Raw genomic sequence first — 27277 nt, forward strand, 5'->3', positions numbered from 1 at the left:
AATCGTTGTCGTCTCCTCACGACTTCCGGCGGTTATTTTTGTGCCGTGCGCAACAAATATGTATTGTCATAATTGCATTATCGAATTACGAATTGAAAATTTTAAACTTTAATAAAAAAAACTTTTATATTAATATTAGATATAACATATTTTTACAAAAAATATAATGTGTGCAATAAACACAGTTGCAATTTTGTCCAAATAGATTATCAGATTAATAATTAAATATAGGAGATTACAATCGTATAATTAATAAAATTAATAATTTATACAATATAAAAAATATGTAAAATGCAATGTTTAGAAATTATGTATGATATGTAACAATTCAACATTTTAAACGTATTTATAGTCTAGATTGCATTCCACCAGCAGCAACAATAGTTTCACCAGTAATATAAGCAGCATCGTCACTTGCTAAAAATGCTGCTACACCTGCAATCTCGTCTGGTTCACCAATTTTTCGCATTGGTATTGTGGACACAGTTGCTTCATGGAAATCACCTTCAATAAGCTATGGAACATATATGTTGTTTGATATATATGATTGTTAATAAATAGTATAATATATGGAAATGGATATTGGTACATACTGGTTGAGAAAACTTTGTTTTTATAAAACCAGGTGCTATGCAGTTTACACGAATTCCTTCTGATACAAGAGTAGCAGCAGCAATATTGTTAAGACCTAGTAATGCTGTCTTACTTACAGCATAAACACCTAATGCCTGAGGTACAAAATGTATATAGTTTTACATATTAATTATACATTTATAAGTAATAATATTGTATAGAATAAAAATATTTACTGTCATTTGTTGATATGCTGCTATTGAAGATATAAATATTATTGAAGATGATTTACTTTCTCGCAATAGTGGCAAAGATTCTTGCATTAGAAGAAAGCCACTTTTAACATTAACTTCAAAAATTTTGTCCCATGTAGCCTCAGGAGTCTCAAAAAGTGTGGTAAACCCAGGGTTTGCAGCTGCATTTGATACAAGAATATCTAATCCACCAAATTTCTCTTTTGTCTACAATATTACTTATTGATGTTAATAATGTACAATAACTTTTAATATAACATAATTGTTTACAATTTACTTTGTTAAAAAGATTTTTTCTGTCTTCCTGTTTAGCAACATGACATACAACACCACATACTTCTAGTCCTTCAGATTGAAGCTGTTCCACTGCTTTCTTTACATTTGAATCTTTACGACTGCTAACCATCACTTTGGCACCTTCTTGAGCCAAACGTCTTGCAATTGCAAAGCCAATACTGTAGAAAAAATATAAAAAATATGTAAATAGCTAATTTAACGAAAGAAGTTAAGTGATAGCATTTATGAAAATAATAATTAATTCTAAATTATATTCTATAAATTTCCTCACCCATCTGTTGAAGCTGTCACAATTGCTGTTTTCCCTTGTAAACGATTGCATTTTATCACGGGCGAATTAACGCTAAAATTACGAATACCTTGATTTACTGCAGTGCGCCACATTATGGTGGATAATGATAATCAAACTAATGCAAAGTTACTTGATCAGAACCTCGAAAATATATGATCGAAAATATCACGTCACTGCTTTATAGATATTTTAGCAAATACGATTACGATCGTCACAGTGCACAAATATGTACAATGTAACATTGCATGCATAGTTTCACCTCATTAAAATTGATCATATATGTATACGTTTTGTATTAATATTTATATCTATATGTTAAATGTATACTAAATGTTAATGTTTGTATATTTAAAACAAAATTGTATAAGTACCTTCATTATTTAAAATTTCTATTACTATTTAAATTTACGTAATAAATTTTAAGAGAATCATTATTTCAAAAACAGAATTGAGATCATAGAGACTAATATTTTATCTTTAAAACTTTTGCAATTGTAAGATTATTAAGATTTGATAACCAAATGAAGAAGTATATCAGTAATCATAAGAAGTAATCATAAATAGGTTAAATTGTGTTATTCAATTTCAAGTTCAATTTTCTTTTCATTTTTATTAATAATAATTTAATTTTTATTAATAACTTTGTATCTTTAATACAAAGCCTACATTATTATAATACATTAATAAAAATAAGTTTCTAACTATTTAAGTTAATTCTCCACAAGCTGTTATCACTACTTTTTGTGCAGGAGTACCAGATTTTGTTCCAAATTTTTCGACTTTTTTTAAAACATCTAAACCACTAAGGACATGTCCAAAGACAACATGTTTTCCATCTAGCCAATCTGTACGAGCTGTACATATGAAAAATTGTGAGCCATTTGTATTTGTACCAGAATTTGCCATAGATAAGGTACCAGGCCCTGTATGTTTCAACTCGAAATTCTCATCATCAAATTTGTTTCCGTAAATTGATTTGCCACCTGTTCCATTATGATTTGTGAAGTCTCCTCCTTGACACATCTAAGATTATTTAAGAAATATATATTCATGTAAATTTATATGAAGCAAATTCAAAAATATTGGGATATACGTGATGCGTAAAGGATACAAAATCAGGAATAATTCTGTGAAAAGTGCTTCCTTGGTAGCCATATCCTTTTTCATGAGTACACAATGCACGAAAATTTTCAGCTGTTTTTGGTACCACATCGGCTCTCAGCATCATAATGATTCTACCTATTTCTTGTTTTCCAACACTAATATCAAAATAAACTTGAGGATTTTGTTTTCCTTTCTTGGTCTGTATTGTTTCTCCTGACTTAGCATTATCATCGCTTTTGAGGGTTTCACCAGCATGTTCTTGCAACCATGTATCATCAGCCCAGACAGGTTTAGAAGAACCTTCTTTTATCTTCTGTGGTTTGGCAATGTTAACTCTTATTGTTCTTCCAAATAGCTCAGAATCATTCTGTTTATCAAAGATAAATTCACAATGATTGATGTTGTGACGATTAGATAAGTGGAATCAATTTTAAGTCCATTATTATGTCTATTTCACAATAATGAATACATCATTATATGTCTTTTAGAATCAAACATATAATAAATAATAATAATAATAATAATAATAATAATAATAACAATTATTATAAAGAATTCCTATAATATTTCAAAATAAAATAAAATAGTACTTGAATTTAAAAAATGTTATGAAACCATGTTTTTAAATATCTCACAGAGATATGTAGATTATTTTATATATGTACCATGTTATCAATTGCTGCTGCCGCATCCTCAGCACTTTCGAATTCAATGAATGCAAATCCTCTGTGTTTTTCCGATTCATAATCTAGTGGTATCTGAACATCAACAATTTCACCAAAAGGTATAAACGCTGCGTGCAATATCTTTTCATCTACTTCTTCGGCTAGGCCTCCTAAAAATTAATAATAACTGCTAACATTAAATGTATAAAAATAAATATGTGCTGGCTAATGTAGGTTATATTTATAATTAAGTTCTAACAAATTAATACCTACCCACATAAATAGTTCGTTTCGTGTTTGTACTCATAATCGCTATAAACGAATTTTTTATTTTTTTTGTTTTTATAACTATGACATTGGAATAAACAAATATGTATGATAACACTTGTTGACTGAAAGACGCCGGCGCGCCGATAATGCATACTATCGCACAACAAAGAACACATACGCTGGAAAAATGTATACATATACATATAAGACCCTTAATCGGAGTAAATCAGCAATAAGTTACATAAGGTCAATATGTCGATGAAATAGATAACATGAATTGACAACGTCAACGTGTTAGAAGTAACCGTTTGTATAAAACGTGACATACAATTGAAAATACAAGTGTTCTCTCATTGACAGTCTGTAGTCTTGAAGTAAGTGTCACCAGTCAGCACACGCGGTATTGACATTTTATTGCAGAAATTATTATTAACTGAAGGTATTTGTACAGAAATTCTGCTGAAACGAAAAGTTTTTTTTATAAAAGTTATAATTACAGTGTGGATTCTTATGTACGTAAAATATACAAACAAGAATGTAAATATGAATAAAAAATATGCGTTTATGTACGCTAAATTATTTCTATTATAATAGATATTTAACAATCTTATTTTAATTAATAATTTATTAATGATGAACCACCAGAATTAGCATTGCAATAATTCACAAGTAATTCTACCACGTTTTTGGAATTTAAATATTCACGTTTGTCAGTCGATATTAATTTATATGACAAAAATGAATATATTTCAGACAAATTTAGATTCTTTTTGTAACTATATATAACTGATCTTTATAACTGTAAGCCAGTAATGAAATTGATTATTATTTGTAAGAAATCTCTACACCAATAGTTTCTAATCTTTTTACTATGGCTAACAATATTTGCAAATGTACTTTAATGTGTCTTAAATTTTAAACAACTTCATAGTTTAAAGATAGTTATGAAAGCTATATTTAACAAACATATGATTATATGTGCATATGTTTTCTGTTCAAAATAGCAAACTAGTAGCAGCATATCGAAATATGCATTTGCATAAAAGTCTGCAGTGTAGTTATAATACCATCAAAAATTTTATTGCATATGTAAATTTTTATTTTTTATGCTTTTTATGATCAATTGTATGTTGCAGATTGTTATTTATTTGCTGGCACAATGTTCCACAGTGTATCTATAACACAAAAGTACACTTCATCCCATGCATTGACATTGACTAGAACAATGCATCTTCTAAAAGATCTTGCGTACGTAAATGGCAAATGGATAGGAGCAAGCAGTAAACAAATATTTCCTGTCCATAATCCAGTTGACAAATCTGTTATTAACAATGTACCTGATATGGATGTCCAAGACACAAAAGTAGCTATTGAAGCAGCATCGAAAGCTTTTGAATCATTTCGTACAACAAGTGCAAAAGAACGAAGTCATTTGCTTAGAAATTGGTATGATTTAATGGTGAAATACTCAAAGGATTTGGCACAAATTTTGACCAAAGAGAATGGAAAATCTTTGGCTGAGGCTAAAGGTGAAATTATATATGGAAACTCTTTTGTTGAATGGTTCTCAGAAGAAGCTAGAAGGGTTGATGGAGAAGTATTACAAGGAGGAGATCCCAATAAGCACCTATTTTTATTGAAACAACCTGTGGGGGTTGCTGCTTTAATTACGCCATGGAATTTCCCTCATGCTATGATTACCCGGAAGGCAGGAGCTGCCTTATCTGTTGGATGCACATGTGTAGTGAAACCATCTGAAGATACACCACTTACTGCCTTAGCATTGGCTGAACTTGCAGAGAAAGCAGGATTCCCACATGGAACCTTTAATGTGCTCACAACAAGCGAAAAAAATTCACCAAATGTTGGTAAAGAACTATGTGAGAATCCCAAAGTAAGAGTGCTATCATTTACTGGTTCAACACCAGTAGGAAAAATTTTATACAAACAGTGCGCTTCATCTATGAAGCGACTCAGTCTTGAATTAGGAGGTAATGCACCATTTATTATTTTCGATTCAGCAAATTTAGATTTAGCTATAACAGGTGCTATGGCAAGTAAATTCCGTAATACTGGTCAAACATGTGTCTCTGCAAATAGATTCTTTGTACAAGCAGGTGTATTTGATCAATTTGTTGAAAAGTTTTTAGCAAAGATTAAAAGTGATATTAAATTGGGAGATGGTAGTAAGGAAGGCGTTACCCATGGTCCTCTTACTAAAGACAATCAGTTAAAAATTGTACACAGATTAGTTACTGATGCAGTAAAAAAAGGAGCAAAAGTACATTGTGGTGGTACACCATTAACTGAAATAGGACCACTGTTTTATTCTCCTACTCTTATTACAAATGTAAACGAGGACATGGAAATATATAACAAAGAAATTTTTGGTCCAGTAGCGGTAATTAATAAATTTAATTCTGAGGAAGAAGTTATACAAAAAGCTAATAATACAGCTGTTGGTTTAGCTGGATACTTTTATTCAGGTGATGTACCACAAATATTTAGAGTAGCCAAAGCATTAGAAGTTGGAATGATTGGTGTGAATGAAGGTTTGATTTCCTGTGCTGAAGCTGCCTTTGGTGGGGTAAAAGAATCAGGTATAGGTAGAGAAGGTTCTAGACATGGAGTTCACGATTATGTTGATATTAAATATGTATGTATCGGAAACATTAAGCAGTAATGATTACTTTTAAAAAATATTCAAACTAGTAGCAACATATATTTGTAGCAAAATTGTTGAAGGAGATCAAATATTTTGTATAATACTTTATTTATAGGATATTTTAGATTGAAATAGTAGTATTATATTCATTGAAAATAGTACATATACGTATATGTAGAAAAGGTTCTATATACATGTATTAAATATGTATGATTGGAAACATTAAGTAGTAATGATCACTTTTAAAAAGTATTCAAACTAGTAGCAACATATATTTGTAGCAAAATTATTGAAGGAGATTAAATATTTTGTATAATACTTTATTTATAGGATATTTTAGATTGAAATAGTAGTATTATATTCATTGAAAATAGTACATATACGTATATGTAGAAAAGGTTCTATAAACATGTATTAAATATGTATGTATTAGAAACATTAAGCAGTAATGATCATTTTTAAAAAGTATTCAAACTAGTAGCAACATATATTTGTAGCAAAATTATTGAAGGAGATCAAATATTTTGTATAATACTTTATTTATAGGATATTTTAGATTGAATTAATAGTATTACATTCAATGAAAATAGTACACGAATTATTAAATGAAATGTCTTCCAATTTTTTATGTAATGTAAGATCATAAACCATAAATACGACGTGAAACAATATAGTGTATATAATATAATACAAATGTATTATGATAAGTTATTTTTATATGATTTATTGTGTTTCTATTTAATAGGAGTAAAAAAACATTCTTAGGTTTACGAGCTAAATAAATTTACTTTTCCGTATTTGTGGTGCATAAATGGAATTTCCTTGTGAATATTAAATAATAAGAAGAAATATATAAAACTATTCAAAACGCAGTCTTCCAAAGTTTGTTGTACATAATATTATACAATACATATATAAAAGGAATAGGTAATTGTAAGAACATACAATTGTATTTTAGAAATAAAATTATATTCATATTATGTAATAATAAATATAGATACAGCAAAACATTACATACTTGTTTTCAATAAAGATACAATAATCACAATAAAACTGTAGTAAGAATGTCAGCAATTTTTAAGTCCATGTTTTTGAATATACCTTTCCCTAGCTTCTCTTATCATTTTAGCTTTTCTTTCCTGAAAGGAAGTTGTTCCTAAGTTACTATTATCCTTGATCATGCTTGTTTGCACTTGATTACGTGATGCAGAAGGAGCAACACTTGTTTGACTTAATTCTGGTGTATAAGTAACTATGCCATCCAGAATATTGGCAATAGTGAGTTCAACATTGCGTGTTTTCACTGAAAGAATTATTTTGAATTAAACAATTAAAATAAATGTAAGATATATTACATGTACACCAATGATCACGTGTACATACACAAATCTCTGAGGATCACATTATGAGGAACCGATGGAAGCACTTCACTAACTTGTTGTACCATTCTTTGTATCTCAATGCTGTGTATGACTTGCGAGTTTGGTGAATTTCTTCTATTGAGTCTTCTCATTCGCGTTCTTTCCATAATACAACGTTTTTCAAATTCTGCTTTATCTGCTACAGTATGAGAACTTGTCTTAAGACCAAGAGTGGCAGCTATGTCTTTTTCTGTTTCTCGTACCAGTACTTTACTATCTGTATTTCTTTTAACTTTCAGGTATTTAAATGTGAAAACTGTGTAAGGAACGAACATAAACCAAAAGACATCAGTCCACCAAGTGGATGCCAATGAAGTAACACGAATAGGTATGAATTCTGGTCTCCATGCTTTAATGGCAATCGGTTGAATAGATGGTTGTATAGTAAATGGCCATGAATTGAACTTCAACAAAGCTACTCGGCTATTGGTTGTACCAAATTCGGGCTGTAGTACAATATTTTCTCTTGAAGTTAGGAGAAATTGTTTTATATCCGTGATCAGATCTTCTTTACTGCTCATGTTCATTCTTTGAAACCCTAGTGTATTGCTGAGAGCAGCAGGTAATTCCCATTCACTGGGAGTTAATGCTTGTGTAATTTTGTATAATGCAAAGTGATCCAAAACAGAGACATTATTGGCAATAATGATTCTTGACTGTTGATCTTTAATTTCATCTTTAGGAATTTTTACCACAATGCCAAAAGCAAAACTAAACCCATGATGCAAGAATGCTCGAAGAGAATTACAATTAGGTAATAACGATGCAATAAGCCAAAGTTGTAATGCAGTTAATAATCGTAGTAACACAAGTAGAAGACCCACTGGTGTATATAACAATATCGATAGGAGCTGCCAACCACTAGGAAACCTGGATAATAAATATAATTTAAGTATAAAATTTATGTAAAACTAGTACTAATAGAAAAATTGTTTCCATTAAATTAAATAGTATATACAAAAATATTAAACAAGTATCTACTATCATACAAATAACTATTCAATTTTTTATGTTTCAATCAATAGCATATTGCCTATAAACAGTGAATATCATTCTTGTACTATTGTGAAACGCGTAGCATATATAGCAGAAATATATTTTTAACTTAACTTGTGGAATGTAGGTTATTATAGATGGTAAATGTAATAGATGATTTATATCTTATATTAATACTTAACTTGTTAAACTAAAATGTATTTATAAGATTTTATTACAAAGTTTCATTTTACAAGTTTACCTTCTTAAAAATTATTTCGTACGTTTATGCAGTATCCATATGTTAATAGTAAAAAATTCAATACTGTATAACATTGATTATATTCACTGCTACACTATTATAACATTATTTATTATTAAACAAAATTATGATTTTATAGGATTATTAATGAAACATTATTTAAATTTATTGTTTATATATGACTGCTTTACCTGCTTTTATCAAATAAATCCTGAATATCAATTTGTGACATTTCTTACAACAAACATCTGTTATGTTAAGAATTCACACTTAGCAGTTATATTTCAATGAAAGAATTACGACTGTTTATTGAGATTCGGCAATGACACGACTGATATTTGACCTTTTTTAACCTACTTTTCAGTAGCTTTCAATTAATACGAATTTTCGTTTCCATCAATTTCTGCAATCAGCTGTTTTGACACAGACGTCCTAGGAATTTTTACTTTAAGGTAAAGTACTATTTTCAATGTACAAAATTACGTTACTTTTATGGCCTTCCAAGTGACTGTTGTAGTTTATTATAAATTCTTAAGTATATTATTTATGACAATTTCGAGTTTTAAACATAACATTATTATTTTTATCTCATTTAATTTTAGAAAATACCCCATAATTTACAGATAACGAATATCCAATAACGATGAAAAGATAATATTCAAATAGTAAAAAGTTATCTTTGCAATTGAATAAAGATGTTATTGTGATGAATATAATGGTTCCTTCTCTCTCTCTCTTCCTTTTGACATCTAAATCTCACTGTCGTAATGTAAACTAGTTTTATCTGATGTAAAAATACAAACTTTAAAGATATTCTATATGTACACGTATTCTATATGTATTCTATATCTACATGCAATACTTTTTTTTCATGCATTGATTTGACATACAATATTGCATTATTAACAGAATTGTATATTCATTAATATTAAATCAGTTTATTCTCATAAATGTTAAAAAAATAATGTTATGTTATCAACCTAATAGGGGCCACTGACCACAGTGACTACGATCACTCATGTGGTCACGTGATCTCGTTATTGTTGCAGTGGTCAAGATTATAGCAACCACATACACGACAAATTATTTACTTTTCACAATTTATTGCTCTATCAGCAATTAAATTGTTTTTGTTTTACTATAATATTGGCTGAAATATCACCGAATATTTATACCAATTTTTGATACAGGAAAGAGTAACTACACATATACACAGCTTTCTTTAACATGTCACCATATACATATACGCATCTGTCAGTTTCGACTCAGTGTAAAATCTCTCTCATAGCATCACATAGAATCAGTATGTCAAATATTTATCGATGAAGTTATATTCTATTATGCAAATATTTACCACAGTTTATTTCATGTGGAAAAAGAATGCTATTCTCGGATGCTTTTTAACATAATGAATTCAATAGAAGAAATTTACGATTCGAAACGCTGAACACTTCTCTTTGCTCAGAAGGCAGTTCAAGCAAAAAGCACAATCGGTGCGGTCCGCTATTAATTATCAAAGGGCAAAATCTTGGAGAATGTGGTCATTTAAATCATGTTTAAGCTCAGAAATTCCTGAGATGAAATAAATATGTTAAAAGTAAGCACGCTTTACATGAGGGTGTTGTCTCATCACGTAGTGGACGTAATTAAAAGCATCGACGACACACATTTATAGCATCATCGACGAGTAATGAGGAAATATGCTTATATACAAGTTTATATTTATTACGTATGAGCAAGTGATCTACGATTGGCGTGTTCTTATTAAACCAATATTTCGTGTGTTAATAAGGTTAGAAAAGGTATACCAGTCATGAAGAGTCCTGTGTCTCAACACTTAAATGGAAATAGTCATCCGGTTCCGTCGCAAAATGTGTCTCCGTGTATTGTGTCCCGTTTTGGGAATACATCTAACAACTACCAGGTACTGAAAGTATCTGGGAAAGATTCTAATTGTTATATTGCTAACAATATTGTTCCAAAAATTGGAAAACAACAATTGGTGTCATTAAATGGAGATTCTATATCCTGCAATAGTGTCAACATTAATGAAGCATTGGCATGCGATGTGGCTTCAATGCCTATTGTAAAAACTAAAGCTCTATGCGTCCATATTCGTGAAAACAAATGGTACGATGCTGGAAATGTGGTTTCTGTGGGAGTTGCAGGAACCAGTTTAAATCATGCATTGGAGAGTATGTCTTTAGCTTACAATCCAACTACAAAACAATTATATTCTTTAGAAGAAGTAAATGTATCCAATGACACACAGCTGGATTGTAAATCTCAATATTCAAATTTTCCTTGTGACCAAAAAGATGAATCCTTAAATGGGATTTCAAAAGCTGACGAAGATAAATATATTAGATTTGAGAGTGGTAGTGCAAACAGTAGTCCTAGAAACAGTTTACCACGTTCTTGTAGTAGTACTGTGTCTTCCCTTAGCGAAGTTTCTCCTTCTGGTAGTTTTTTGAGTTCTGATGAACATGTCCCAGAAAAAGTTGAGAAGTCCAAGCGTTGGGGACTAAATACACTTTTCTCAAAGAATGTTTTCTTATGGAAGAACAAAGATTCTCAACAATCTACGCCTACAGGTAGTCCATCAAGGAACGTGGATAAGGTAGGAGGAAGTTTAGCTCTAATTCAACAGCCGAGACCAGCGAATCTACCAGCAAAGAATGCAATTGAAGAAGAACGTCATCGTAAACAATATAGTGCAATTCTAGAAGCAGCAAGGAAACGAGAATTAAAAGAAGAGAGAGAACGCAAACAGCAACGAGAACTACAGTTGAAAGAAGAAGAAAGATTAGCAGAAGATTCTCACACTTGGAATGTACAAGTCCTCGCTAAATTTGAAAGTGTTAAGAACACAAAAAAAGTACGTGAACTGTGGTGGCGTGGTCTCCCACCCAGTGTTCGTGGTAAAGTGTGGAAGTTGGCAATTCCGAATAATTTAAATATAACAACACATCTTTACAATATATGTTTTGACAGAGCAATGACAAGTCCTGTAAGTGACACACTAGCTGCAATCAAATTAGATGTATCACGTACCTTTCCTACCTTATGTGTCTTTCAAGAAGGTGGACCATTATCTGATAGTCTACAAGGTATTTTGGCAGCTTACGCTGTTTATAGACCTGATGTAGGTTACGTACAAGGTATGAGTTTTGTGGGTGCTATATTATCATTAAACATGGAACCTCCAGATGCCTTTATTTGCTTTGCTAATTTATTGAATCATCCTTGTCACAGGGCCGCTTTTACATTAGACCAAAAACGAATGGAGATTTACTACAAAGTATATTCTAGTGCACTTGCACATAAGCTGCCAAAAGTCTTTTCTCATTTTACAGAAGCTGGTCTGAGTCCAGATTTATATTTGTTAGATTGGTTGTATACTATATATGCCAAAGCAATGCCTCTGGATGTTGCATGTAGAATCTGGGATGTTTTTCTCAGAGATGGAGACGAGTTCCTCTTTAGAACAGCACTCGGCGTATTACATTTATATCAGGAAGAATTATTGAAAATGGATTTTGTACATGGAGCACAATTTCTTACTAGGTTGCCAGAAAATTTACAGGCAGAAGCTTTATTTAACAGTATTAGTCAAATGTCTACTACTGTTGGAACAACAACGTTCCAGCAAATGTTAGTTCAATTTTCTTCATTGTGATTTTGTGGATTATGATAAAGAGTGTATAAAAGTAGCCAGATCTAAAAGAATGAATCTCAAATACTATTTTTATTATTCTAAACAACAAAAGATATTTTTGTGCTGAACACGTGATTATTATTTATATAGGTTTTAACAAAGTAAATTTTCCATGAATCTGCTTTAATTTTAAAACACAATTATTAGATAATGTTCTTCGAATTATTACATACGAATGTTGAAAGTCTTTTCCAATGAAAATTTATGAAAGAGTAGCACCAAGTTTTATTTTTTAGTTGATTGAATTTACATAGCGTTTATTATTTTGTTAGATTTTATTGTACGTGAAATTAATATGCTGAGAGATGTGATATCTGTTTAATACATTTAAGATATATAAAGGCAAGAGCTTCCCACACAAATCTGTAAAAAATATGTTTCAATAAGTTAATTGTGTAATAAAGGAGGAATGCAAAGATATTCTGCTACTGAACGAGAGAAGTTTAAAATAACGTGTTGAAATACAGTATCTGACATAAATTTGATATACATATATATAAAAATATACTCTATTTTCAACTAAAAATATTAGGATATATAATTTCTAAACTATTCGTACGAAATTCGGAATAAAACAAAATTATTATTATTATCGATATTTTTATTTACTATTTTCTACGAATCAATTTTTTATTTTTAAGTTAATTTTGTTCTACCAAATCTAAGAAAGAAATTGTATTTTCTTTATAATAGATTTTCTTTGTTCCTGAAATAAAATATTTTCCATATTTACTGTATAGATTTAAGAACCACTGGCATGTGTATAAAAGTATGATATAGTGAATATTGCACATTAACTTTAAAGTACTTTGAACTGTCTTTGGTACATACATTCGAACATTGTGGAAATGTGAAATATTTTGAAAAATACTCAAAGTATATGCTCAGATCTGCTACATTTGTCATCTTTAGGACAAATGTAGCATACATGTATACATCATCCCAAATAAGCGGAAATACGTTAATTGCAGTACCTACGATACGTATTTAATAATGGCAGACACCAATAAACATAATGCAGATAGTAAAATTTACGTGCCATGACGTGTATAATCTCGGATGGATAATGGTAAATTTTACATGAAAGAAATCTGTGAAAAATATACATTATTTAATGTATAACGTTATCACATACACTTCCTAAGCTTTAATGGTACTGGACATAAAACAAGTCTTTATAACTTGATAAAGCGAAAGAGATTAGTCTTTACTGTACTTCGACTAATGGTAAAGTAAACTACAAATAGCTAAGGAACAAAATTAATTTTGAATAATACAAATTATTTATAACAGACTAAAGAATCTCTTGAAATTATATGCAAATGATCTAAGATTATATCAAGACTTCGTCTGCCTATGTGTGACATCATAAACACTAATTAAGAAACTAAATATCTAACGATAAGCGTTTCATCTATTAAATAAACTTTAGTCTCGATCTGTTCAGCCACTGATTCAAAAATTATTCTTCGTTTATTCATATAGATGAGAAAATAAATATGGATCGTACGTTTTACTGCATACGAAAGAAATGAACAACAAACATATTTGCAACTTTTCTTTCATTCATCACATACGAGTATGAATAATATCTTGCATTCTATTTATCAACAATGATTTACGAGCACTCGGTTGTACACGTGCAAAAGCCTAAATCCTGTCTTTTTAAGTGGCCTTTATAACGAGCGTAGAATGTATTCCATGTCTAAGACTTTACAATCTTTCGGATAATTGTGCTTTATTATAGACAAACTTCGAAAACATATTTTCCTACAATCTAGCTATTGAAAGTTTATTGTATGTGCTTGTCCCTTAATCTCTTACGTTACGGGTATTGTTCATCGATTGTCGTTTCTAATGCGTTTCGTCTCGAAATTCTTAACAAGACATAATAGAATCTTAAGCACAGTATATACATATAATGCTAGTACACTAAATGAATTTTTGAATTTCAGTGTATAGGTATTTCAATACAAGCACATCGCAATAACTTTGCTTATAGCATGGCTTGATGCTTCGGATCTTACGAACTATATAAAATAATCATCTAAAAAGATATACAGATATATTCCAATAAACCTCTTGCAAGATATGAATAAATTGATTCGTGTAAGACATTGTCAAGACATTTCATTCTTTTTATTTTCTCTGATTTTCGGAGATGAGGTGATAAACGTACAGTTACACGGTGTCCGAGGACACGTTTACGCTGTAGATGATCCTTTTAAAAAAAGAATAGTGGAAAACTGAACATAAACTCGGAATCTCGCGGAGATCCGAGCTATCCTAATTTTTAATTGACAATACTCTCATTCCATCCACTATTCGGACTAATTAACGAGCGTTGATAAGTGTCTACGTTAATCGATCCAACTGTAAATAGAAGCACATACATAAATATATATATATATATATATATACATACATGCGACCGGCAAGTAATAAGATACAAATGAACGATATGTTTGAACGTTTACGATTGCGTTACGTTAATTCATATATATTTTATGTGTAAATCAATGAAACTATGCATCGGCAGTTACACGTGGATGGTTACGGAATACAATAATTCAAAATTATTAATATTAATTCTACTTTCAATTAGCAGAAAGCATGATTCCTATTTATACAAAAACTCGTCAATAGACTGCGGATTTTATGCACTCACGATAAAAACGAGTAAGTAAAACTCTTAAGATAAAGCAAAGTATTCATTAAAATTATTAATGAAAGAGTATGCGATTTCTGTCTGGTCTCTCTATTGCAATCGACGAAGAACACTTTCATTTTGAAGAACCAAATTCGCAGTCTGTTGGTCGACAATGTGCCAACCGATAAATGGTTGTGTTAGCAGGGGCCGAATAAATTGTTCGAACGTTTTTTCGCGTACATTTGTTAGTACGGTGTGTATCCTCGGTTAAAGCGATAGTTCTCGAGCAACTGTGAAAACCGTATTTTTCCGTAGAATCTCGTGAGTTTCTCGCCTTACTAATTTAGTGATCTTTTAATAATCTGATTGTAATTATAAGGATAATCGATTGCACGAATACGAATCGTACGTGTGCGTTCTTGAGTGTAAATGTGTTGTGTTGTGGGTTTGCGTAAGAATTACTGAGATACATGTAGGCGTATCCACGATTGCTGTGTAAATGGAGGGAACCTTTACCATATCTTCAGCGCGTCGCGTAATTATTATATTTTCGATACGTCTTTACCGGATCGAAAGTGAAGAAGAAAGTGAGGAATCACATTTATATGATTCCCGATCAACATTGCATCGATTCGAACCATACTTTTCCTCTCTCTCTCTTTCTCTCTCTCTCTCTCTCTCTCTCTCTCTCTCTCTCTCTCTCTTTATCAATCTATCTGTCTATCTTACTTAAAAAACGTCGAGTCTTTTAAACGTGTTCGGTTTAGACACGATCGATCAGTATTAAATACGATTTAAAACAAAAATTGAATTAGTTTTACTGTACGTATTCTCTATTCGATATTATGCGGACTTTAGTCAAGGTATTGATACATTCCGGATACAGTGCCGGATACATTCATAATAAACCTAATGATTTCAAGTAAATGATAGAGTAGGCGTGAGATGAGGAAGAGAGACTCTTTGATGGCAAGATAGAGAGTCTCTCTTCGTTCTGTGACATCGCATCGTGGAGTATTTGGGTCCTAAAAGCGGCATAAAAATTTATTCTTTATCTTTCGTTTCGTTATTACTGGTATCAGAGATAATCAATAACATTTGTTTTTGACTGTACAGTAGAACCTCGATTATCCGGACCAAGCAGTGAGTGACACATGCTACATTATATTTTTATTCACTTCTACAATAAATCATTTTGCATATAGGTTGCCCTAGACTCGGTTAATTATACGTGAAACACATTTGGACAATAGAGAATAATAACATTGGTGGACTGGATAATCGAGTTTTTATTATATTTATAGACCAATATTATACTGGAAGACATGTAGGACAAAATTGAATGTCTAATATTAGCGTTATTTTAATTTATTTTATGCATCGTTTCGAAGGATTCGGTGTGAAGTTGGGAGTATGAAGAACCAAGTTCTTCGATTATTGAAGTATTCTACCGTTTTTGCGATCCATAAAGCCCACAGAGTAGGTCGCTGCACCGAGGGCAAAGAGCACTTGTTGCTGATGTGCCCGTCGTAGAGTATCATTGTCGTTATTCCTACACGTATCTTACGCCGTTCTGGTTTGATTATTTAGCAGCGATTGAGATTACGAAGCTTTACGTGTAATGAGTAACAAAAACCGACACCCTTTTTCTCAGCGGAATTTTTGAGAGCATACTAAGTGTATGGATGAGCAGTTGTGCATAATCAATGTATGTGACACTTCTGTGTTCCTTGTCGTTAGTGCCTCTCGATAGGGGGAATTCATTGTATATTTTTTACGCGTTTTATCGTGTGTATATTTACCTTAAGTGCAATATTGTAATATATATTTTGTAAAGAATCGAACCTAGTATTTATTTTCGGTAAAACGTGCGCATCGACGAAGATGTAAAACTATATCTACTGGTGGTCGGTGGCGGATAAGGGACTGTCACGAAGTTTTTACAATGAACGACCGTTGCACCGCCGCGCCGGTGCAATCAGGGAAATTATGATCCCTAATTAGGGGCAACTTCTCGCTGCCGCAGCGATGAATGGTAAAATTTCAAGTCGTCAACTGTCCCACTTGAAGTTTTCGTATTCATATCTCTTCGACTATATCCTAGCATCGTAAACAGATCTTACAATTAACTCGAGAAATATTTTGTATATATATAGGACGCGCTTGCTTCGTGATTTAAGGGTGGAATGTAAAACTCAATACCTATTTACCGCAAAAAAAAACAAACGATGTAACAACAATTTTTATATCATGTAATGGACGGCAATGAAATTATGTAAACGTGCGTGTATGTTGTACTTTAAATGATGCCGGCGACATATCTCAATGGATCATTTTTGTTCGCATACGAATAAAATTATACTTCGGAACATTATTGCCGATCTTGTTCATTTAATCCACGTCATTTGAATCGATTTTCGAATATATTCTCGTAGAAAAAAAAATCTATTAACTATCTATCTATTATCTATTATTTATTTGGGGGCTCAAATCGAAGCTACAATTCGAAATAAAATAAATTGCTGTGTTGTTAGCTACTAAATTGATCGAATTTGTGGAACGAAGCAGTACTAATGGTCCCTTTGTGCATTTCAAGGTAGCCGAAGGTAGGCCAACATAGTTTCGAAGGTCCTTTGGACCACCTCAAGCTAGCTGACTATAGACCAAGGAAGCTCTGAAGGACCGCGGTCATCCTCGGGGTAAAATAAGGTAGGACAAGGTAGACAAAGATAATTCGAGATAGGCCAAGATAGGTAAAAACAAGCTTAGGTAGACCAAGATTGGCCAAGGTAAAACAATGCTAGGTAAAACATTGTTTCTATATTAATAAATCTTGAATATTGTTGGTATTTGACGGATTTTGGATTCTACTTGGTAGCAGAAATTCGATTTTTGACAAAATAAAACCGTCACCATCAGAAGTACGTGAGTTTATATGTAGTTTGTGTTCGTTGAATTTTCTAAAGATTATTTGTTTCGCAATGTAATTACGGAAATTTAATTAACATTGAATTCGATTATTATTTTAATCAATCTAATCAGAATTGTCCATTTATGATGCACATACGAGATGGGAAATATACATATGTATATCGAACGTTAGGCCGTCGGTAATATCGTCTGCGACATTACCAACAGAATTTAAAGTGGGTTCTTGCACCCTACGGCGAATGGCGCTAGCTTGTTAATTTGAAGGTGTTCAAATATGATCAACTAGGGAGCGGTAAAAAAAAGGTAAAAAACATAATAAATATTATTGATTTCTGTAACGCTAAGAATAGAATTAACAATTTCTAGTAACCAAATATCGACGACAACATAATTTCATTTCGAAGCCTTCGCTACGAGTCCGACTCGACTAGCATCAGATAAATGGCAATTTTGTTCGTTGTTTATACAGAGAGTACTCGTTAATTTAGTAAAAAAACACACACACACAAACAACATATTCGTAATTTTAACACACTTCAGAGCACATTCGTACAAAAATGGGATACATACATACGAAGTAAACAAATTTACTCGAGGAAAGAAGAAACGTGTAGCGGGTTTGATTTTATAATAAATATTTATAATAAAAATAATCGAAAAACTGTGACTAGACAATTTCTCGTCGTTCTGTTATAATTCACTTCGATTATGCAACCTTGCCATCGAGTGTACTCGTTACGGATTAAAAATCGTCGAGCACGCAAGCGTACGTCCTCGAAATGTGAAATAATACACTTAAATGATTAACAATCAAATTCAAAGTAGAAGAAAGCAAACAACGCAGCGAGCACTTCTACGATTAATTGAGACAGCCGTGATACTCCTATCTCCGGCGATAACTCAATACTCGATCAAACAAATTGAAACGGCTGCGAGCCGTTCGCGCGAGATAAGGCGCGCGCGGTTACACGCGCATTAACGTCTTTTAACCTTCCGACGTTCGTCGTGACATCATTATCGCGGCGAGCCTCGAATCATTCCGCGTGCAAGCACCGTAATGGATGCGGCCGCAGCGTTCGCGTACATCGTCAGATACAGGCACCGATTTACCTCCCGGCGGTGCGACGATTTATCAATTATTCAGCCCGTGACGAATATGCATAAAGTATTGTGTCAGCAACGATCACAAACACGCGCACCCTTGCTACGGCATCGCTGATCACTTGCCGTTTTCCCAGAGAGGGCTCGACCCGGCGAAAACAATGTTAACTTTTGGTTACGGGGCTTCAGACCCCCCGCCGCCTAGTTAAGGAGTCGACTCCGTGAATTAGGGGAGTTAATCCTGTTTCGGTTAGGGTATGATTTCACGCAAGGTGAGTACCGGGGTTCCGTAAGTTTTTCGAATTTTCTGCTGGAAGGACGCGACCTGTGGATTCCCGTCTCTGCTCGATGTTTTCAGAATTAACGCGCTAGAGTTTCGAACTGGGTCAGCGAGGGGATGAGACGGTCCCCGTGACGTCGGTCACTGAGTCGGATCTATTTAACGGGTTTCGAAATTAATTAAACGTTCTTCGCCGGCTAATTAACGTTTATTCACGACGAACGAACCGGGACTGACGCGGCGATTCAATTATAAGTTACATTCATCGTACCGACGATTTTCAATGTAAACGCGGTACGTTATTTTCGGAGGGGGAGAGAGAGAGAAAGAGAAAGAGAGAGAGAGAGAGAGGAAAGAGGTAGAGCGAGACTGGAGATGAGGAGAGAGGGTCGAAGCTGGGGGCGATGTTTATTTCATCGAGCTTTTATTGGCTCGTGAAAACGCGTTCTTTTGCCGACGCGCTCTACGTGGCTCCGTAGCGTTTCGTTCTCCCGTTCTTTTCCGCCGAGGTAAACATAAATTGTTTTCCTACGCAGAGTTATAAAACGATGGAGGACGCTCCTAGGCGGAGTGTTTAGATCATGTCGGTGGTACCGGAACGGTACCAGAACGGTACCATGTTCGTCGGTCCCCGGGAACCGAGAGACGAATCGGCATGGAGTTGAGCCGCGGCGCCCGACCATAAGCCAATCAGTCTAATAGAATCTCCCCGGTCGCCTATCGAATGATTCATAGGACGTCGCATGGGAAGCGAATTTATTAATAAGAGGCAGAACCAGCCATGCCAGTGAACTGGCTACGAACTGATTCGTCATTATTACATGTGCCCTGACCCGGCGATCTTACCATCCAACGCTAATTGGTCGCCATGAACGCGTTTCAGCTGCTGATTTATCGCGCCAATATATGGCTGCGTTGCTCTCTTTCGTGGCGACCCTTCCCTTTCTCTCTCTCTCTCTCTCTCTCTCTCTCTCCCTCTTTGTCTCTCTCTTTTGCTCTTTCTTTTCTCTCTCTCCCTCTTCCTCTCTTTCTTTCGCTCTTTCACTTCGCTCTCTCTCTCTCTCTCTCTCTCTTTATCTCTATCTTTTGCTCTTTCTCTTCTCTCTCTCTCCCTCTTCATCTCTCTCTTTCGCTCTTTCACTTCTCACTCTCTCTCTCTCTCTCTCTCTCTCTCTCTCTCTCTCCTTATCTCTATCTTTTGCTCTTTCTCTTCTCTCTCTCCCTCTTCCTCTCTTTCTTTCGCTCTTTCACTTTTCTCTCTCTCTCTCTCTCTCTCTCTCGCTTTTCCTGTTCAGCTCCACCGCGACCTGGAAGGAACATTTAACGAAAGGATGAGAGAAAGCACTGGTCGCGGCGGTTCCCGCGAGAAAAATACAACGATTGTGTCTCGGATCGAATGCATCGTAAACAACAAAAATATTATTCATTCGCCGGCCGGTGTATTTTACAGAGCGAAACTACGATTAAAACGATCGTCGGTATATTCCCTCGGGGTCAAGAGAAATCTGCCCCTGTGTATCTTCCGTAACGATTAACAGCGGAGCTTTCGATTCGAGAATGCTCTGGTCACTGAAAATCGTAAGCGTTACGGAATTTTCGCGGATCTATAAGCCTATACTTTCTTAGTTTCTTACAGTCTACAGTCTACGTCTCACAAGTTTTATTAACCAGTTGAACCGCCGATTTTTTCCATAACTGCGCTGATTGGCACGTCCTCATCCGTAATAACTTCTCCGACAGGACGAGAGAATTTTTGTTTCTCGTATGTCTTTATTTACTTTCATTCCTAAATTTTGTTAACGCAAGAATAGAATTTTGTTTCGATTCAAAAGAAATGGATAACATTCATATCTAGCAGATTATTTATAACATCTTCGCAACGAGTTTGACTTGTTTTTTACAAGGAATTCGTTTGTAAGGGGTTGATTCGTTAATTGAAATCGGACAGTGTCTGGAGAGAAGGCGATATTTTCATTCGAATTCGTTGGACATGATTATGTATTTCGATCTTGTGGCTTTTTACGCACATTACACGGAGATACAGTTCACATTTGTCTATGATAGGATAGAAGCAACCGAAGCAACGCAATTTTCTTTTCTCTCGCTTTGGTTCCGGCACGATCTTCTCTCGCCTGGTTGCGCCGCGTTTTTAAACGAGAACCATACGAAAATCCATAAACAGTAAGGAGAATCATATTTATGATTACCGGACTGCGGATCTTTATGCAAATGCTCAGTTTTCGTGAATTATTTCAGAAAGATCCGAGGGCGAGGAAATTTGTTTGCTCGGCTAGCTCGGCGCAAGGGGCAGCTCGATGTACCTTTTATAGCATTCTACAAGCTCGCACATGCCATAAATGCATAAAGATCCACGGTCTACTGCCAAAACAAGTACATCCTTTAAATCTGAACAAAAGTGGTGCCGCCGCCGCGCCGCGCCCCACCGCACCCCGCCGCATCGGCGGTACATAGTTGAACTGCGTCGCGCGGGTTCACATTTCCCGCATTCGTTCACGGCTACTCTAACAGAATATAAAACGCTGAAAAACGGCAGGAAGCCCCGGCGAATGATATTTTTCGCGCGGCCGTAAGTCTGCCGAGCTGGGGGCCGTGTATCTCGGGCGAAAACAAACCGCGGCCGAATCTCCATAATGCTTAAAACTGCACTCTGCACAGCCCGCAACACCGTATCCCCGAGACGCAATCTCGCCGTTCCAAACCAAATTGCCCGGCATTTTTCGGGCCGCGGCGTGGTCCCGCCGCTTCGGCGTGTCGTCGTTGCGAAACCAAAACGAGACGAAATCCGCGAAAACTTTTCCGAGCGGCCATTAATGCCGGCCGTTTATTTATCCGACTGTTATATCAAGCTTTACGTAACCGCACCAAGTGCTGGAACGCGTTATTACGGTCAAAGCAAGTCCGCGAGTATTAGAGGAGTTGGCCCAAGAGAGGCCGGAGTAGAGCAAGAGGTAGAACAAGATGAGAAACGGGAGAGCTTCGGGTTCAGAGAGAGAGAGAGAGAGAGAGATAGAGAGAGAGAGAGAGAGAGAGAGAGAGAGTTGGAGAGTGAGAGAGAGGGAGAGGGGGGAGGAATAGCGTTAGAGAGAGCTAGAGAGAGGAAGCGAGAGGGATGGTTACAAGCGCACTGGATGTGCAACTTCTTGCGCAAGAGGTGCTCCGCAGTGATTCATCATTGTTACCGGGAATATTGGGATATATATCGGGGAAGTCCCTCGGGCTGAAAGCAAATGGAGTAGACAGGGGTCTATACCCTCCATCTACTTAAATGCCCCTACATTCCGCCGATGGAGGGGACTTACGTTAGCCCGCTCCCCCCTCGTCCCGCCGCCTGCTCTCCGCGCTGCAGTTTTCTGATTAAACTACATCGATTTCCATGAACAAAGTGCACTTTTACGCAAGGCTTCACACGATTGACTTTACGCGAGAGACTTCGTCGCGTATATTAATCCTTTTTCCGGGGCGCAGTTACCGGGAGCTATAGCCGGGATCCACGGGCGCATCAGGGAATCGCACAGGGCATACGTAAAGGGACATTTCCTTAACTTCGTCTCAAAGAGCGACCGTACTTTTTACCCTCCCCCCGCCTTTCATCCCGAGCCCCTGGCCGAAAGTACCGGGTGACCAGCTTCAGCGGCGCTTTTTCGAAAGCGCGCTCGCTGAATCTGCGATGTTTGAGTGGATCGACCGATGATATCAAAGCGAGGTCGCGTCGCTCGCCGGGCAAAGTTTCGGGGTCGATCGAAATTTAAGCGTCCGCTCAAAAGGAAAGTTACACGGTGCGTTGACGGGGCTAATTAGAGGACCGCGTGCGGAGATTCTCGATCGATTGGATCGTTGTTGGGGTGTAACGTGGCTGCCGGTTAATGGTTGAATTGTTGAATGGTTGAAGGTCGCCTTTGACATCTTCTAACGCTGACGAAATGACAGCCGGAAAGGACTCCACGCTAGATTTCAAGAATGACGCCTCGAATTAAGCTGGAAAATCGCGTCATGGGAATCTTTTGTCTTCGGCATTTTGTGTGGACAGGACTATTTGCTGCGTGTACTTGCAATGTTAACAGAAACCGATAATTGGTAATTGTTAATGCTAAGAATAGATTGTGCATAGCATTTACCATGAACGACGTTTTTTAAAATAGCGAGCATAAAATCTCGCGCGACGCTGCAACGATTTGACGTATCTGGAGCGGATTCCCGGGAGAAGCGATCGAAAATAAATGAAAAATATTTTCATTACGAAAACCGAGGAGATCGCATTTTTCAACATCAGAATTATTTCGCGACACGCTTTTCATCCGGTTATAGAATTACGGTAATTAAATTAACGAACGACGTTTATCAAGTTAACGTTACCTTTATTTACAATTTACAACAACGTTATCACAATTCCACAAAGAAGATTTGCGTCGTCGGTACCACGAGCACGCAGCCCCCAATTGAAGGATTAACGAGACCAATGGACGCGGGCGATGCGCGAGCGCGTTTTACCGCACGCGTCGCGGTCATTTTTTTTTCTCGTAGATTCTTCGAAGACTAACGGGCCGAACGGATAGCGAGTAAATCGGCCGCAGCTGTATGCGCCGTTCCGCGGATGACCAGGCTCCAATCTGCCAGGCGGCTATCCACCTTACCGCGTGCCGAATTTCATCTACGAGCCGCGTACTACGTATAAAAATAACCGTCTCGGGTCGGACAGAAGTGCGCCATATGCGAAACGCCATGTGGCGCAGGGTCAACAATGTCACAGAGAGAGTCTTCGCCGGGTCTCCGAAAAAAGGGTACTGCGCGCTCGTGGGTCGAGCACACCTGCCCGCGCCTCGAGGTGAGACTCTCCTGAGGACCCCACTCCTTCTAGGTAAAAGGGATTATCCGCGGTCTCTCGATCGGCGCGGTTAGGGCCGCGTGTAACGCGACGATCGAACACCGACCCCTCGCCCCCCAACCCCCCTTCGGAGCGTCGCGTCGTTTGAAACCCTCGTCAAAGGAAATTCTTCGCCCGTGGCACCGTGGAATCAGCGTTCTACCCGCGTGCACCAATGAAGGATCTCCGGTTGTAGAGGAATGCGTTCGCAACCCGGCCCGACCCGGCCCGACCGGGTCCACGACGACGACGACGACGACGACGCGACGAAACTTTGCCGCCATCGCGTGATCCCGCTGAACGATAAGGGGCCGAAGTTTTTTCCTCGAGACCGCCGGCGAATTCATAATTTTATTACGAAAAATCCTCCGCGCCCCGTGTCGGGCCGCACCCCACGCGCCCCCGCGAGAAGTTTCGTCGCACGCTATCGTCTCCGCGAGTCTGGCCACGATAACGCTCGTTCCCGGAGCGCCGCGCAGAAAAATGGAATCTCGAGGAGATTAGGCGAACGCGCGCAATCTGTTTGGCCGGAACGACGACAGATTCATTAGACGAGCCGGGAAGTTGTTGAAACCATTCGGCACGGCTGAAGCGCGCCGAGTCAGATAAACCTGTCAGTTAACTCTTCTCTATGTATGTGTGCTCTCCTCAATTTATTTTCGAGCAATTGGCGGACTTTCTTCAACTTTTGTAACGTAGTTAGCAGTTCCTTGAAATCTGTTCTGGGAAAGCTGCAGTCGGTTGTTCGTTTCATCATTAGGATGGTATAGTAAATGGTCTGTAATTGTTCCTCAGCTTGTAAACAGAAATGGACGATTTGGGAAGAGGAGATACGATTATTCGAGCCTCGTTTCCATAGTCGCCGATTGTCAACAACTGTAAAAACGAGGATCATTGGGCATCGTGCGCTCGTTGCCTGACCCGCCTCGTGCTAGCCGAGCTCGCCTCTCATTGGTCACCGTTTTTCGCTAATAACCCGTAAACGAAGCCGCGGAAAACATTTTCGCTAAGGAAAAAGTTACTCCAAATGACCTCAGGAACCCCCATTTCCGGATTACGAGACATTTCAGGGACATCCTGTATAATACATAACACATACGAGGTTCGAATAAGTGCAACGTTGTCATTGCTATACAGTTGCCATTGCTCGCCTCTCATTGGTCACCGTTTTTCGCTAATAACTCGTAAACGAAGCCGCGGAAAGCGTTTTCGCTAAGGAAAAAGTTACTCCAAACGACTTCAGGAACCCCCATTTCCGGATTACGAGACATTTTAGGGACATTCTGTATAGTACATAACACATACGAACTTCTAAGTGCAATATTGTCATTGTTACCAGAAGTATACGCATTTATCGCATTTCGGGCCCGGCGGTCCAAGCGTTAGGACTACAAATTACATTTCCAAAGGACCAATCGTCGTCGAACGAATCGAGGGGGACAGGTAGCTGGTAATATTCGGGCGAAAGGTTTTCCATCCGGCGTTTCGTCGGTGTCGCAACCATTCCACGTTCTCCTATTGTTCGGCGTCATCGCATCCGCGTCGCGCCGCCGCTTGGGACCGCGTTCCCAGAAAACGTTATAGATCCCTCCACGGCGCGCGGAGAGTATCGGCTGTCGCGCGACGCCGGAGTGTCCTCGGAAGGAAGCAAAATCCGTATACAGAGCCGCTGTACTTTATCGGGGCCGGAGACACAACGTTAGAGATCCCGGCGCTGCGGCGGGCAGACGGATCGAATTCCTGCGAAGGAAGTGTTTGAACAGGACGCCTATATATCCCCCGGCCCGTTGCTAATGGCTCCGCACACCGGCTGCGAAACACCGTACGTAACCGAGCAATGTTCGCCACACAGAGACAACCGTCCGCGGGCACCGTCATCGTCCTCGTCCTTGTCCTCTCGACGTCGTCGAGTATTAATGCGATAACTAACAATAACAAGGTACAGCCCATCTCGACGGTGGGCCCAGGCACCGGTAACGCACACATTAGATCTTCTCTCCTCCTTCTTCTCCTCCTCCTCCTCCTCCTCCCCTATGTGTTTTCGTGATTCCGCGATGCCTCGGGCGCACGGGATCCCTTTATAGGTCCGGGACACGACGCACCGTGGAACTTTGATCGTCGTGTTACACTGTGGCGAACCGCCGATAGACTCCGGGGCTGGATAATCCCTTTTCAAGCAGGGACCGGAGGGTACTCCAGCTCGAGGCGGGCTCGCCCTCGTTCAACAATCCCTCCTCGACGTTCTTTCTCGCCTTGGGACAGCGGGAACGTCGCCGCTCGCTTCCACGGCCCGGATTTCGGCTCTCTCATTACCGTAATAGTTCCGACGCGTGTTTCATTAATTCGACCAATATCGAGGCACTCGATGCGAGACGAATTCATCCCGCTCGCAGATCTGGTCATTCGAGCGCGAAACAGCTCGCGGATCGACCTTCCGCGGGATCAAACGATGTACGAAAGTCACGTTCTGCACCGCGCGCGGCGTTAATTTCACCCTGGACATCGTTAATCCGTAAACTTGGGTATGCGACGGAAAAATGCAATTCGAGCTTGACGCGCGGTTCTTCGCCTCTCGCATTTCCGCGACGAGAGAAAGAAAGATCCGTTTAATATCTCGCGCTGCGATTTCTTTTGCGAATCGATCGGCCCTGATTTGACGCCGATAAATCTCTAGACCAGACGGATCGCGCCAAATTCTGTATCACGCGAGAAACTAAAAGTACGAACAGTCTGTTTAATAGTTCAAATATCTATTTTTCCCTCTGGCTCTGGCGCGAAGTCTCGACAAAATCGCGCCCCGTGCTGGCAAATTTCAGATGTTTCTTTGATTCGGAGCTCGTTTCGCCGTCCCCCTCGCACAAGTTATCTCGAAAATCGGTAAATCGATGATCAGCCTGTTCTTGCTCTTGTTCCGGATTCGCCTCGCGCCGAGGTCGA

General features: G+C 37.3%; 5 protein-coding genes and 1 long non-coding RNA gene across 10 annotated transcripts; 3 read left to right on the top strand and 3 right to left on the bottom strand.

Moving 5' to 3' along the window:
• Positions 1-107: 107 nt before the first annotated feature.
• Positions 108-1537, bottom strand: LOC117228713 (dehydrogenase/reductase SDR family member 4). Of its 2 annotated transcripts, none has more exons than XM_076525540.1 (5): positions 1396-1537; positions 1165-1282; positions 810-1034; positions 594-728; positions 108-514 (listed from the first exon to the last, which is right to left on the bottom strand). In XM_076525540.1, the coding sequence occupies exons 1-5, from the start codon at positions 1506-1508 to the stop codon at positions 347-349; spliced, it is 759 nt and encodes a 252-aa protein (XP_076381655.1). In that variant the 5' UTR covers positions 1509-1537; the 3' UTR covers positions 108-346. The 2 variants fall into 2 exon arrangements, with proteins under 2 accessions (XP_076381655.1, XP_076381654.1); XM_076525539.1 differs by having other exon boundaries at positions 1105-1282.
• On the top strand, positions 593-1375 carry LOC143260399 (uncharacterized). The gene is made up of 2 exons (XR_013034545.1): positions 593-733; positions 1140-1375. It is a non-coding gene; the product is annotated as an uncharacterized LOC143260399 (long non-coding RNA).
• On the bottom strand, positions 1165-3631 carry LOC117228309 (peptidyl-prolyl cis-trans isomerase). Of its 3 annotated transcripts, XR_013034544.1 has the most exons (6): positions 3459-3631; positions 3186-3355; positions 2528-2887; positions 2119-2439; positions 1396-1467; positions 1165-1282 (listed from the first exon to the last, which is right to left on the bottom strand). XR_013034544.1 is itself a non-coding variant. In XM_033484007.2 (4 exons), the coding sequence occupies exons 1-4, from the start codon at positions 3490-3492 to the stop codon at positions 2122-2124; spliced, it is 882 nt and encodes a 293-aa protein (XP_033339898.1). In that variant the 5' UTR covers positions 3493-3629; the 3' UTR covers positions 2007-2121. The 3 variants fall into 3 exon arrangements, 2 of the variants coding, with proteins under 2 accessions (XP_033339898.1, XP_076381652.1); XM_033484007.2 differs by lacking the exons at positions 1165-1282; positions 1396-1467 and having other exon boundaries at positions 2007-2439; positions 3459-3629; XM_076525537.1 differs by lacking the exons at positions 1165-1282; positions 1396-1467 and having other exon boundaries at positions 2007-2439; positions 3186-3372; positions 3459-3596.
• Positions 3632-3690: 59 nt separating this feature from the next.
• Ssadh (succinic semialdehyde dehydrogenase) lies at positions 3691-7133 on the top strand. Of its 2 annotated transcripts, none has more exons than XM_033484657.2 (2): positions 3691-3829; positions 4592-7133. In XM_033484657.2, exon 2 carries the CDS (start codon positions 4615-4617, stop codon positions 6136-6138), a length of 1524 nt encoding a protein of 507 aa, XP_033340548.2. In that variant the 5' UTR covers positions 3691-3829; positions 4592-4614; the 3' UTR covers positions 6139-7133. The 2 variants fall into 2 exon arrangements, with proteins under 2 accessions (XP_033340548.2, XP_033340547.2); XM_033484656.2 differs by having other exon boundaries at positions 3712-3894.
• On the bottom strand, positions 7068-9204 carry LOC117228744 (lipid droplet-regulating VLDL assembly factor AUP1). The gene is made up of 3 exons (XM_076525532.1): positions 8970-9204; positions 7504-8411; positions 7068-7423 (listed from the first exon to the last, which is right to left on the bottom strand). The coding sequence occupies exons 1-3, from the start codon at positions 9008-9010 to the stop codon at positions 7188-7190; spliced, it is 1185 nt and encodes a 394-aa protein (XP_076381647.1). The 5' UTR covers positions 9011-9204; the 3' UTR covers positions 7068-7187.
• Positions 9205-9793: 589 nt separating this feature from the next.
• Positions 9794-17520, top strand: LOC117228815 (TBC1 domain family member 14). Its single transcript, XM_033484819.2, has one exon. It carries the CDS (start codon positions 10592-10594, stop codon positions 12455-12457), a length of 1866 nt encoding a protein of 621 aa, XP_033340710.1. The 5' UTR covers positions 9794-10591; the 3' UTR covers positions 12458-17520.
• The last annotated feature ends 9757 nt before the right edge of the window (positions 17521-27277 follow it).

Source organism: Megalopta genalis, chromosome 12 (assembly GCF_051020955.1).
Source record: "Megalopta genalis isolate 19385.01 chromosome 12, iyMegGena1_principal, whole genome shotgun sequence".
In the NCBI taxonomy this organism is placed as follows: Eukaryota; Metazoa; Arthropoda; class Insecta; order Hymenoptera; family Halictidae; genus Megalopta; species Megalopta genalis.

Coding starts and splice junctions, on each gene's coding strand:
- LOC117228815 (XM_033484819.2), top strand. CDS start 10,592: ATGAAGAGTCCTGTGTCTCAACACTTAAATGGAAATAGTCATCCGGTT.
- LOC117228309 (XM_033484007.2), bottom strand. CDS start 3,492: ATGAGTACAAACACGAAACGAACTATTTATGTGG. Junction 3,356..3,458: donor GAAACGAACTATTTATGTGG/GTAGGTATTAAT, acceptor ATTAATTTTTAG/GAGGCCTAGCCGAAGAAGTA. Junction 2,440..2,527: donor ACAGAATTATTCCTGATTTT/GTATCCTTTACG, acceptor AAATAATCTTAG/ATGTGTCAAGGAGGAGACTT.
- LOC117228744 (XM_076525532.1), bottom strand. CDS start 9,010: ATGTCACAAATTGATATTCAGGATTTATTTGATAAAAGCAG. Junction 8,412..8,969: donor GATTTATTTGATAAAAGCAG/GTAAAGCAGTCA, acceptor TTTATTATCCAG/GTTTCCTAGTGGTTGGCAGC. Junction 7,424..7,503: donor TGTGATCCTCAGAGATTTGT/GTATGTACACGT, acceptor TAATTCTTTCAG/TGAAAACACGCAATGTTGAA.
- Ssadh (XM_033484657.2), top strand. CDS start 4,615: ATGTTCCACAGTGTATCTATAACACAAAAGTACACTTCATCCCATGCA.
- LOC117228713 (XM_076525539.1), bottom strand. CDS start 1,508: ATGTGGCGCACTGCAGTAAATCAAGGTATTCGTAATTTTAGCGTTAAT. Junction 1,283..1,395: donor GTGACAGCTTCAACAGATGG/GTGAGGAAATTT, acceptor TTTTTTCTACAG/TATTGGCTTTGCAATTGCAA. Junction 1,035..1,104: donor GAAAAAATCTTTTTAACAAA/GTAAATTGTAAA, acceptor GTAATATTGTAG/ACAAAAGAGAAATTTGGTGG.